At 37.6% G+C, this 12,095-nt stretch overlaps 2 protein-coding genes across 2 annotated transcripts; both read right to left on the reverse strand.

The window, feature by feature from the left end:
• Positions 1-564: 564 nt before the first annotated feature.
• Positions 565-9,790, reverse strand: il12rb2l (interleukin 12 receptor, beta 2a, like). The gene is made up of 15 exons (XM_057347156.1): positions 9,346-9,790; positions 8,815-9,099; positions 7,114-7,249; positions 6,801-6,955; positions 6,242-6,384; positions 5,521-5,665; positions 5,266-5,342; positions 4,896-5,142; positions 4,114-4,308; positions 3,925-4,026; positions 3,552-3,686; positions 2,393-2,536; positions 1,757-1,838; positions 1,402-1,486; positions 565-1,318 (listed from the first exon to the last, which is right to left on the reverse strand). The coding sequence occupies exons 1-15, from the start codon at positions 9,404-9,406 to the stop codon at positions 944-946; spliced, it is 2,367 nt and encodes a 788-aa protein (XP_057203139.1). The 5' UTR covers positions 9,407-9,790; the 3' UTR covers positions 565-943.
• Positions 9,791-10,097: 307 nt separating this feature from the next.
• Positions 10,098-11,507, reverse strand: rln3a (relaxin 3a). Its single transcript, XM_057346580.1, has 2 exons — positions 11,190-11,507; positions 10,098-10,708 (listed from the first exon to the last, which is right to left on the reverse strand). The coding sequence occupies exons 1-2, from the start codon at positions 11,350-11,352 to the stop codon at positions 10,425-10,427; spliced, it is 447 nt and encodes a 148-aa protein (XP_057202563.1). The 5' UTR covers positions 11,353-11,507; the 3' UTR covers positions 10,098-10,424.
• Positions 11,508-12,095: the final 588 nt, after the last annotated feature.

The following is a 12,095-nucleotide window of genomic DNA, read 5'->3' on the forward strand; positions in this document are numbered from 1 at the left end:
TAATATCGTTTCAGCCTAGGCCTTGACAACCCTGCCATACCGTTAAGGTCATTATAATTTAAGATCACAAATGTCCATTTTATAAATACATTTTGGTTTTGGCCACGTCTGTCACAAACCAAACAATACGGTTTACCATAAGAGAGAGAACTTATATGCACGATTTTGATGTACAGTTTTTAAGCAAACTTATTTAGTCCTATTCTGTACATAGGCATGATGATATCTGTTTCTGATCTGGGGCAAGCCAGATATATGCAATATCAAGGTTGACTGTTCAAAATCAAATTTGAACCATAAAGGGCTTGGCATTTCAAGTAACATTGGCAAATGTAAAATGTCTACGGACCAAAGTCGCTTCCTAAACACCTCCTAACTCCTCGCCTAGTGACTTTATGTACTTCAAGTAAATAGACTAGTTTACAATATCTTCATTTTGATATATTCTATTGCGCTTAAACTGATGCTTACATCAGTCCAACATTTCAACATCATCTATCAAATACATTTGCAGGGAGAAATCCACAAGCAACATTTATGAATATAGTGGCGTCACAAATAAAGATATTTAATATACATTATACAAAAAGTATTTATTATGTACAAAATAAACTATATTACAGCCATGGGTTTATTAAAATTATACATCCGTTTATAATAAAATTCATTTATTTCCAATGTTAAAATGCATGTTTATTTCCCTGAAGTGTTCAATAGCTCTTTGATGCTTTTGTGCTGCTTGTTTGGTCCTTTGATCAAACAATGTTATCTTGTAAACATCTGCAAAAACGTTGTGCATATTTGTTCAAAACCTCTGGCACATTTGGCATTTCAGAAGTGTCTTGTCATCACTCTTGTCAGATGTGACGGAACAGTTATACATACTGTTCTTCGGTTCCACAACAACAACTGCGGATTCAAGGCACCAATATAGACTCATTTCCTAAACAGTTGGCATAAAATGCCTCTCATAGTCTGAGAAACAGTGCTGTTCCACCCACTCCTCATCCTCTTCATCATCACCACCACCACCCTCGTCTTCATCTATGTCGACCATCTCGCTGTAGTCTTTTCTCCAACCATCACGCTCTGCAATTATTTCTCTCTTTGGCTCTACAGACTCCTCTATCTTCTCTCTGTCTTCAACTTTTCTGTGGACTCCATCTGGTATCTGGTCCTGTTGAGGCTCAGTATCAACCTTCTCCAGTGTGGTCTCTGTGGTAGGGGTCACTGCGATGGAAATCAGGTTCTCCAAGACCTCCAGCTCAGAGATCTTCAGTTCTGATTCTGAGGGAGAAAAGAGTCCGGGCCAAACATGCTGGAAGCCAAGATGTGAACAGTTAAAGATGTAAAGAATGTAAAGAATTTGGCATTAAGCACAAACAAATCTTTAATTCTCACCTGAATGTTTGCATGTTTAAATGATTTACTGTTTGTGGGGTCTGGAATCACACCGCAAAACAATGTGGCTACATGTGAGCGAAACCTGTATAGGATGCAAGACAGCAAAACGAAAATTATAAACAAAATGCGCCTGTCCTGTATTCCTGATCCAAGTTGCTTGGGCAATAAAGAGCATTCTCCATTTACATTTTTGTAAAACAGAAGACAGGACTGATAAATGCGGAGATGAATATGAGAGTGTTGTGTTGGAATTCAAAGCTAACATCATTTCAGTCACACCATTTGATCACTGTTTGTTTCATTTCTTATTAGTTGTAAGTAATCAAGTTTAAATCTAAAATGGCATACTTACACGAAAAGTAAAGCAACAAGCAGTATCAGGGCAAACAATGGCACGACTATGAATACAGCCAGCAGCGTTGTGGCAACATAACCTGGGTAATAAGATGAAGTCATACATTTAAACGTTCTGTGAAGTTAAAGTCCCCGTGAACCGTAAGTTGCGATCGTTTTTACTTCCGTATTCTGACACATTTCTGAGTGAAAAGGAATTTCAAAGGAGAAAATTTGTGGGCGTGGCTTGCGTTTTTCACTGCGAATTGATTGGATGTATAAAAACAGCTATTACATTTTGAGATGAGATTTTGAACTGGCAGCAGACTGACAGTTGAAGGGGAGGAGTTAACGGATGCTCCGCCCAAGCCATCTAATTTATAGTCATTTCAGGGTGGAAGTGCATTTTCAGATTTTAACTGAAGATTATGAGGGTACAAAATTTTTAAAAAGAAAATGACCCACATTGATAAGGTATTTGCTATAAATGCTGCAATATTTCATGAAAAAATAAGAATTGTAATTTTTTATTTCACTGGGACTTTAAACTCTCATTCTGATTCAACAAAATCTTTAGACTTCTAAATTTAAGACTGTTTGAGACACAAGGATTCTTGCATTCAAAGTTATACAATGATGGAAATGTGGAGGTTACCTGATTTATCTGCGGTTGAGAAGGTGGTAATACTTCTCGCTCCCTCACCAGCGGCGGTCACAGCGCTGACCCAGGCCTGATACTGCTGAGCCGGCTGTAGTTCTGACATCTGGTAACTTGTTCTGTCACTGCTCACGTTAACCACTGTTAAACACACAGATGTTGACGATTACTGTCATTTTCAATCTGCAATATAGGTTAAATAACTAGAGTGTCTTTAAAATTTCTCATCACTTCTATAGACTGTTTCATCGGATGCACGCTCCGGTGCTGCAGTTAACTTCTTTTGCTAGTGTCCAATAATATAACTATTTCAATTTTGTTTAATTAATGTTAATATGACTTTATGTACGTCAAGTAAATAGACTAGTTTACAATATCTTCATTTTGATATATTCTATTGTGGTTAAACTGATGCTTACATCAGTCCAACATTTCAACATCATCTATCAAATACATTATTTGCAGGGAGAAATCCACAAGGCAACATTTATGAATATAGTGGTGTCACAAATAAAGATATATAATATACATTAAAAAGTAAAAGTATTTATTATGTACAAAATAAACTATATTACAGCCATGAGTTTATTAAAATTATACATCTGTTTATAATAAAATTAATATTAATTTGTATTATAATTTTTATATAGTTTATTAATTGTATTAAATTCAAATTTATTGAATTTTTTTGTATGTTCATTTTATTATATAAACCATTTAAAACACTATAGAAAACACCATCTAGCAAAGCCACAGTGAACATACAGAACACCCTAGCAACCATCTAGCATTGCCATAGCAACTATTCAGAATACAACTGCATTGTACTGGACAGCCAGGATATTATTTAATGTAACTCGGATTGTGTTCGGCTGAAGAAAGGAAGTCAAATACACATAGGATGGCAAAGGGTGAATTAATTATGGGTGTACAAGAAAAATTGTTATAAGAATGTTTCAACCTACAGAATTCTACCTTCTTCACATCTTTTTACCGATCTGATCAAGATGTATGTGTGATGCAATTTAAACCACCAATAAATATGAGACTAAATTACGGGACTAGATCTAGATTAGAAACCCAGAGAGACAAATCAAAACTGAATGTTTAAGTTCACAGTCGTAAATTTGCATGCACATCTGCTTTATGTAGTTACCTGTATCCTCATTGAGCCCCACTGAGTACTGCAGAATAACACCTTTACTCGCATGAACAGGAATGTGACTCCAAATCAAAGTGACGGAGGAGTGAGAGATGTTCTTAACATTGAACTTTGGGACTTCAGGAGGAACTGAAGAGGAAAGATAAATATAACACAATATAAGACTAGACCACTAGCCAACCTAAATATAGGACACTTACATTTATGCATTTGGCAGACACTTTTATCCAAAATGACTAGAGTGCATTTAAACTATACATTTTTTTATCATTGCGTGTGTTCTCTAGGAACTGCTTATAAAATGTTACAGAGAAATGATGTAGGATTGTCAGTAGCTGCACAATCAATGATATAAAGCCCAACATACCTCCCTGAAGTGTGTACGCAACTGCAGATTTGAGGAAAGTGCTGCTGTTACGGATGACAGCGAACAATGACACATTATATGCTGTGTAGTTCCTGAATTTACCTGTAGATGGAGACAAACTCAACATCACACACCAATCTGATGGCTCGGAGTTCTACATATTTCTCCCTCACAGACGCACAAACCCACCTGTGAGGGTGACAAAACTCCGGGTTTTATTAACTCTGACCCAGTTCAGGCAGGGAGGGTGTGAAGGCTCTACAGACACATGCTGCACCACATACTCCTGTATGTTCTCAGAGAATCCAGAGGGTGCTGACCATGAGACCATCAGCTTCCCATTCATCTCTGTCACGCTCAAATTCACACCGGGTGTCGACTGACCTGCAGAACATAAATGTTACATATGTATTATAGAAATAAAACAACTACAATACAACTAAATAGCAAAAACACCTGCAACTTAAATAAGCTTTAAAGTCCCAGTGAAATTGAAAATTACAATGCCTATTTTTTCAAGAAATATTTGCAGTTTATTGTAAATAGTTTATCAATGTGGGTCATTCTCTTTTTAAAATTCGTGTGCCCTCATAATCGTCAGTTAAAATCTGAAAATGCACTTCCTTCCTGTAATGGCTGTCCATCTTAAATGACCTATGTTAGACGGCTTGGGTGGAGCATCCGTTAACTCCTCCCCTTCAACTGTCAGTCTGCTGCCAGTTCCATTTCAAAAAGCAACGTCTGTTTTTATACATCCAATCAAATCGCAGAGAAAGACAAAAGCCACGGCCATTATTTTTCCTCATTATAAATTCCATTTCACTAGGAAATACTTCAAAATGCGGAAGTAAAAACGATCGCAACTTCCGGTTCACGGGGACTTTAAGACATTTGTCAACTGCAAATAATTAACCAATGTAGTATCCTTATTTTAACTTTACAAATATCCTCAACAAGAATTTCCAACATACCCAGCACAGGAAAAGCAATGAACGTAGGGTCAGATATTCCCATTGAAGTATTAGCTGACACAAACACTCCCATAACACCCGCAAGCAGTGGAAAACGCCCGAGCCGCCCGCAGCCCTGTTCAGCTGAACGCTGGCTTTCCGTGTCTCTCCGTTGCCTGGTGACCTGCCGGCTCTCAGTACCATTCTCCAGCTTGAGCGTCACTATGTAATTATTAACCTCTCCTCTAGCCTGAGACACTGGCATCTCCTGTGGCGAGAGGACAAACAGAAAAAAACAAGACCCAATGATGCAAAGTTTGTGTGCATGATGTGCTGCTTTGTGATTGGCCAGCTCAACAAGAACCAATCATAACGAAGGAATACATGCTACCTTCCAGAAGACGTTACAGAAAGTTGTCTCAGAATTAGGGGCACAGTCACTCCAAACATCCAGCGTTCCAATTGGTGCTGAAAAGAATGTTAAGGAATACAAGTTGTCATCTTGTTCCATATTATAAAACACATGAGTCATGTTAATACTAAAAAGATGTCGGTTAACTTGGTGTCATTCCCAGCTTTGACTTCTGATGTAAACAGAACGCAGCACAAAACTTCAACAATTTGTTTGGAGGGATTTTAGTCTGACCTGCAGGGGGTGTTCTGACTGAATAAACTGAACTCCAATGACTCATAACTTCCTGCTCATCCTTGCAGCGGCAATGCACGCGGAACTGGTAATCTGTGAACGGCCGAGGATCCTCCAACAGAAATGAGAGCTGATAATCATCCACCTGCACAAGAATAAGTGATTTTCACACACACATCTCCTAGGGCTGCATAACGATTAATCGCGACTAATCGTTTGCAGAATAAAAGTTTTTGTTTACATAATATATGTTGGTGTACTGTGTGTGATAATTATGTATTTATAAATACACACACATGGATGCATGATTTTAAGAAAAAATATATTTAATATTTATATATAATATAAATTATATGTATAAATATAAAACCTTTCAAAAGTTACATATTTCTTAATTATATACAGTACATGCATGTACGTGTATTTATATATACATAATTATCATACGCAGTACACTAACATATATTATGTAAACAAAAACGTTTATTCTGCTAACGATTAGTCGCGATTAATCGTTATGCAGCCCTCTTCAGTTGAGAGTTATTAACCGACTAGAGTCATGTGGATCACAAGTGACAATTAAAACTAAACTAATTTATCCAAAAATATTTATTATTGAATGAACAAATCCCGGCCTCGCTGAATCCAGGAGCATTGGGTTTAAAAGCAGATGATGTTACTGAACCATTCATTAAAAAACCTCAGAATCATTTTCTCTTACCTCAGTCCAATCCATATCATCATCTGCATGATACTGGACTTGACACTTCATGTCAGATTCCCCTTCCGTTTCACATTCCATTTCCCAGAAGATCTCCAGAGGCTGAGACGTGTGGTAAGTAATGTTGGGGGTGTCTGGCCGAACTTAGAAAATAAAAAAGCAGATTGAAATAATAGTATTAGCAGTACTGAAAAACATGCTGGGTTTAGGACAAAAATGAAAAGAAAGGCGTCCAAATACATGGGAATATGAGACTATGACCCCATTGACCAAAAGGGGGCAGCAAATACACAATATGTGTATTTGCATGAAAATCACACAAAAGCAAAGTTATACTTTATATCCACATTTGTAATACGTGTGTTTTCAATTGTATAAGTTAACCCAACCTTAAAAATGACATGCATATATGCGCATGTAACATTTAGTACTACAACGCACTACAAAAAACCGTAAGAACCCACACAACACAAAATCACCCCTGCTAACAGCAATGAATGTAACAATTCAGTTGTTACAAAATAACGGTATGGCTTGTGAGGGTGTAAAAGTGACTTACTGATATGGCCTGTGTTAAACTCATACTCATGTGACTTTGCAGTACCCAGCACGTTTCTGGCAGTGACCCACACTTTAATAGGAGCGTCTTCTGTATACTCTTCTCGCTTTATGATGGCATGCTCCTTTTCACTCTCTCTGAAGTTTATACTCCTGCTGTATAAATAAGCAAATTATGAATTTTATTAATATCAAAATGAACAATTATACATGATATAGTTCTTTATTTAAACAGTTTACAGCTGCCAGATATTGATGACCAATGGTTGGCAAGTACAGTTATATGTAATACCATGTTGGCTTCACTTTCCTACCCAGTAAAATCTTGCCAGTGTAGGGTGTAAATTGTTGGTCTCCTTGGCTTATTGGAACTACTCCAATTGCAGTGGATATCTCTTTCTTCCAGGTCTTCTATAGAGCAGTTAGGACGTGAGGGAGGATTTGGGGGGACTGTAAAAGAGGGCAAAATGGGAAGCATTGGGGTAGGGTTGTAACAATATACTGTACCAGTATTGGCAATAATAGTGGTTTTAATAACCGTGATTATTGTACTAATAGGTACTAAAAGAGGACATGAAATAAAATTCAAACTTATTTTGACTGATAGCATCCTTTCAATAGAAATTGTGATTATCGTGAACTCTTTTGGCCATGATAATAACTGGGAAAATTCAATATTGTCACAGCCCTTCTTTGGACAAAATGGGAAGAGAAAGTCGAGGCATATAAACAGTGTGCTGCAAGAGCACAACCACTTTTGAAGGTGACCTGAAACAGGAAGTGCGAATAGCTGCAAAAGCAAGACGTGAGGGTTCATGCTTCCTCTCCAGTCTTGTTTTGGACAATGCTTCACGTGGTTTAAAAATCACTAAAAAGCATGCGAGTATTGATAACCCAATGTCTCCCTGTTTGGAAAATCAAACACAAATTGTGTTTGCAGAAATTATCTTACAATGAACATCAATAAGGTGAGGCCTCACAAAATTTTTTGAAAGCAGAAACGTTTTGTTGCAATGCTTTTTCTTTAAAAATGCATCTTATGAGGTAGCAGTGGGACAACAGTTGTGAGAACCTCACAGATCTAATGGGTGGAGTTTCCTGTAAGTAAACAGTCAATTCCTGATATCCCCACACACACCCTGTGAACTTTGCCAGGGGTGGCCCGACCTTCTGGCATAGAGGGACTTTTCCCGGTGGACCGCATCCAGTGTTGGGTGTAACTAGTTACTAAGTAATTAGTTACTTTAATTAAATTACTTTCCCCTTGAAAAAGTAAAGTAAGGGATTACTCTTATTTTTTCTGTAATTTAATTACAGTTACTTCTGATGTAATTAAACTAAATACTTTGTGTAATATATGTGTGTGCAGAAGAGGAATTTACATCACAATTCAAAGTCTAACTTTAAAATCCATGCTTTAATGTATAATTCTCACATTTGTAATTAATAATAATACTTTATGTAGTTTTATATTATTTATTTGAATGAATTAAAAGAGTCGTTTCATGTCTATCCTTGAATCACTTAACTCATCAAGGTTGATGTAGGATATAGAAAGTAATTAGTAATAAGTAATTAAATACTTTTTGAAGAGAGTAACTTGTACAGTAATCTAATTACATTATCGAATGTGTAATTAGTAACTAGTAATTCATTACTTTTTCAGAGTAGCTTACCCAACACTGGCCGCATCTAAACATGGGCCGGAACCGAATACATAAGCGCAATCGGGCCGGAATGCACTCGCGGACAGACGGAGGTCCGCTCTTGCCCAAGAAGTCCAGGGCCGTTTTTTAGTCCTAGTCTAGCCCTGAACGTTGCAGAGTTTACTGGCATGACTCAAAATGTTTGATATACAGTACACATATTTCTCTTTTGTTTTTACCAGTTGCAGGACAAGCCGAAATCAATGCGATAAATGATGATGTTAGACATCTCTTCAGGAACATCATGTGCATTAACAGTAAGACCATTACAGGGGTATATTGTATGACACCATATCTCATAATACTTACTGCCTCCTAATACTGTCACGTTACAGGTGTCCAGTGTATTGCCCCGGCAGTTCAGCATGCAGCGAACATGTCCTTTATGTTCAAATGCAATGGAAATGGCACGTGTCTCAGAGATGTTGGTACAGGCACTGGGTAGGTGATGTCTCTGCTCAGATATCATGACATCAAGCTGGCAGAGACCACAGATGGCTGGTCTTCCCTGTAAACTTGTGTGGCACACAACAGACACATTGGCCGATACAGGAAGAGCTTGGTTATACCAGCAGTTAACTTCAACTTCAAAAGCTGGAGGAAAAACACAACAAAGACGACACAAGTTGAGGCAAGAACACAGTACAAAGCTGCCTTCAAAACATGAAAGGCTCGTAACAACTAGCATATTTAGTTATACATTATGTTAATGTAGATGTCAAAGCTGATTAAACGAAAGGCTGCTACATTTTCATATATCTATTTATCTATATATATTTTCAATATCAATAACAATTTTCTAAAAAGTTTTTTACGGTGTTAAAATTGTTAACAGCTCACCTCGACAGCACATCCACATGTATATTAGTATGAAAAATAAGATCACGTTGCGCCGTGCCATCGCTCACGACATACAGTACGGTCAAAAATTCCAGTATTGCGCAACGTACCGTTATATATAATAGCCTACTAGAGGATCGAATAACGTCACGTAAATTCCGTGAGTGACGTAATTGTGTGTTCTGTTACAAACTAACATCGCTGACCACTCAACGCAGAAGAACGCCCACCTCTGCGTTTTGTCTTTGTTAAAAAGAAAAAAAACTTTCTGCACCCTGAGACACGCATGTTCTATTTCCTGGCTCCTTTGTTTGTAGTTTCCTAATAAGTTTTGATCGGTTAAGACGAGGTCACTGTGACCAAAATTCTTCGGGACACCAACATGGTTGAACGACAAAGCATTATCATTCACTTATACTGACTGTGACTCACTGTACTGTACAAGACTGTGTTGAAGCATGCTTTACCAGAAAGCTCCGCCCCGTGCCGCCTACGCAAGACCTCGTGACCAATCAGATCAACGATAATTAACTCGCGTTCCTTCAGTGAAATAAAAATTTAAAGAACTCTAAAAATGTGCTTCATGTGGTAATGTTTAAATAAACTAGTTTAATTATTAGTGTTTTAATACTTACAAAGGACCCAACTTGAGCATTAAAGTCTATTAAAAAGAAAAACATTGAACAGTGATTCATGTGATTCATGTATCCCAGCATAGGCATAGACAGGAAAACAATGTGGACTGATGGCTAGTCAAAACTTTTATTTCCAGACTTCCAGACATTTGGACCCCCATGTCACATTTCAGCACAAACAGATTCATTAAAGATAAATGCAAATAATCATGGTAATTAAAAATGCAATTTAAAATAAAACACAGTAAATACAAAACATGTGACATTACAACTACTATTGCATTACAAACCTAGTGTTACACTATAACTGAGAGATATGTGCTTTCAGTGTAATATAAAAACATTTGCATGCCTTACACACAGGGATTGAAAAATATAGAATGCTTAGGGTGGAAACATGAATACACACTCAGACATAGACACATGCCACCAGGTAGATTTGTCTTAGCAAAGGGAGCTGATTTCTCCTTTGCTGCATCCCCACTTGCAGCAGGCATTGGAGAGTCCCACCACTACATCACGTCCTTTTCTGTCAACGGTCCGCAACGCTTCGAGCACCTCTTCTGAAATGGCAGAACGCGCAGGCCTCCTGAATACAGCACCTTCCTGTTCACCTTGTGCCAGAGTATTAAAGTCAGTGGAATGCTGGGAAAACGAAGAACCGGGAAGAAGCAGCGAGCTATCTGCGGCGTTATTGTCATCTGAGTTTAATAGGTCCAGTATTTCATCTGTGCAACAGAACAGACGTTAAACAATGTAAATATTACAAAACAAATAATGGATCATAATGATGTACTTTATTGTAAAAACAATCAGTCAAAAAATATGACAACATTTGAAATTTGTTAATGTATGTTTCTCAAATATGTAAAACATTTTGTTATTTAAGCTTGAAATTCATTTTAGACAAAGTTATGCCTTTTAATTTTTTTAGCTGACATGTACCAAACTGTCAAGCATGCATAGAAACGGTTGAAAAGCATCCCATGCATTAGATGTAGAATTTCAAACGTTAGATAGCACTTAGAAAACAAATACTAAATACTAGATTTTTTGTGATGAATGAACTGTAATTTATATCAATCAAACCTAAAAATCTTGTTTTTGACAAATGTTTTTTTTTTGTGTGGCTCAACTGCATTTTGAAAGCTTTTTTTAGATGCTACAAATCGTGACTAAAAAAATGTATGATTTGTCGAGTCTTCTTACCTGTGTTGGTCAAAGAGCGTTTCCATCGAGAGCCTCCGCAGGTAAAGATGACAGCACGGATGAACTCCCGGCCGCATAATTTCACTCCATATGAAGGGCTGTCCAGTGCTTCAACTCCAGCCAACAGCAGACACACTGTAAGAACTGTGATTTTCCACATCATGCTGAGAGTAGATATTTTATAATGGCAGAGGCTGATGTTCAGAAGCTTGCTTACTGCTGATCTCCCTTTGGTTTGCAACCAGACGTCTGTTTGATGGAGAAGCTCTGTGATTAGTCCTGGGTCCCAGGTCCAGCTTATAAAGAGATAACAGGGGCACATGTTGGAACCCCCCCCCACCCTCCCACCCACCCATCCACCTCACAGGTTCAGGAGTCAGAGATAATCCAGACAGAATTTGAGTTCTGAAAACAAAAGAAAGGGCAGTGAAGGTGAGTGTATTATTATGATGACGTGTGTAAGGGCATGCAGTGTGCCGAAATGATTTCAACTGATGAATCATATTCGCACAACTGCTCATGTGAGGTTACTGCTTGAAGGATATCAATCAGCAGTGACTGTTCTTTACAAACAGTTCAAACCAGTTTCACAAGTATAATATGTGGATAGCCTTAATGTGTGTGAAATATGAATAAACTTTACATCTTATTAGGCCTGAAGAATGTTGACTCTTGTCCTTTCTTCCAGACAATGAAAGTGAATGGGGACTGAGACAAAAATATACAAAGGTTTGAACAATATTGGGGTATTCGGTTTTGGGGTTATTCTAGTCCTTTTCAATTACATTTTGTTATAGTAGTTTTAATATGAGTTACGCTATATAGTAGCACTTCTAAGAATTTTAATACTTTAATAAATATGCCATACTACAGAGGGATCTAAGGTGGGTGTCCTCAAGTCACACT

This window comes from Triplophysa rosa, linkage group LG11, assembly GCF_024868665.1.
Source record: "Triplophysa rosa linkage group LG11, Trosa_1v2, whole genome shotgun sequence".
NCBI lineage: Eukaryota > Metazoa > Chordata > Actinopteri > Cypriniformes > Nemacheilidae > Triplophysa > Triplophysa rosa.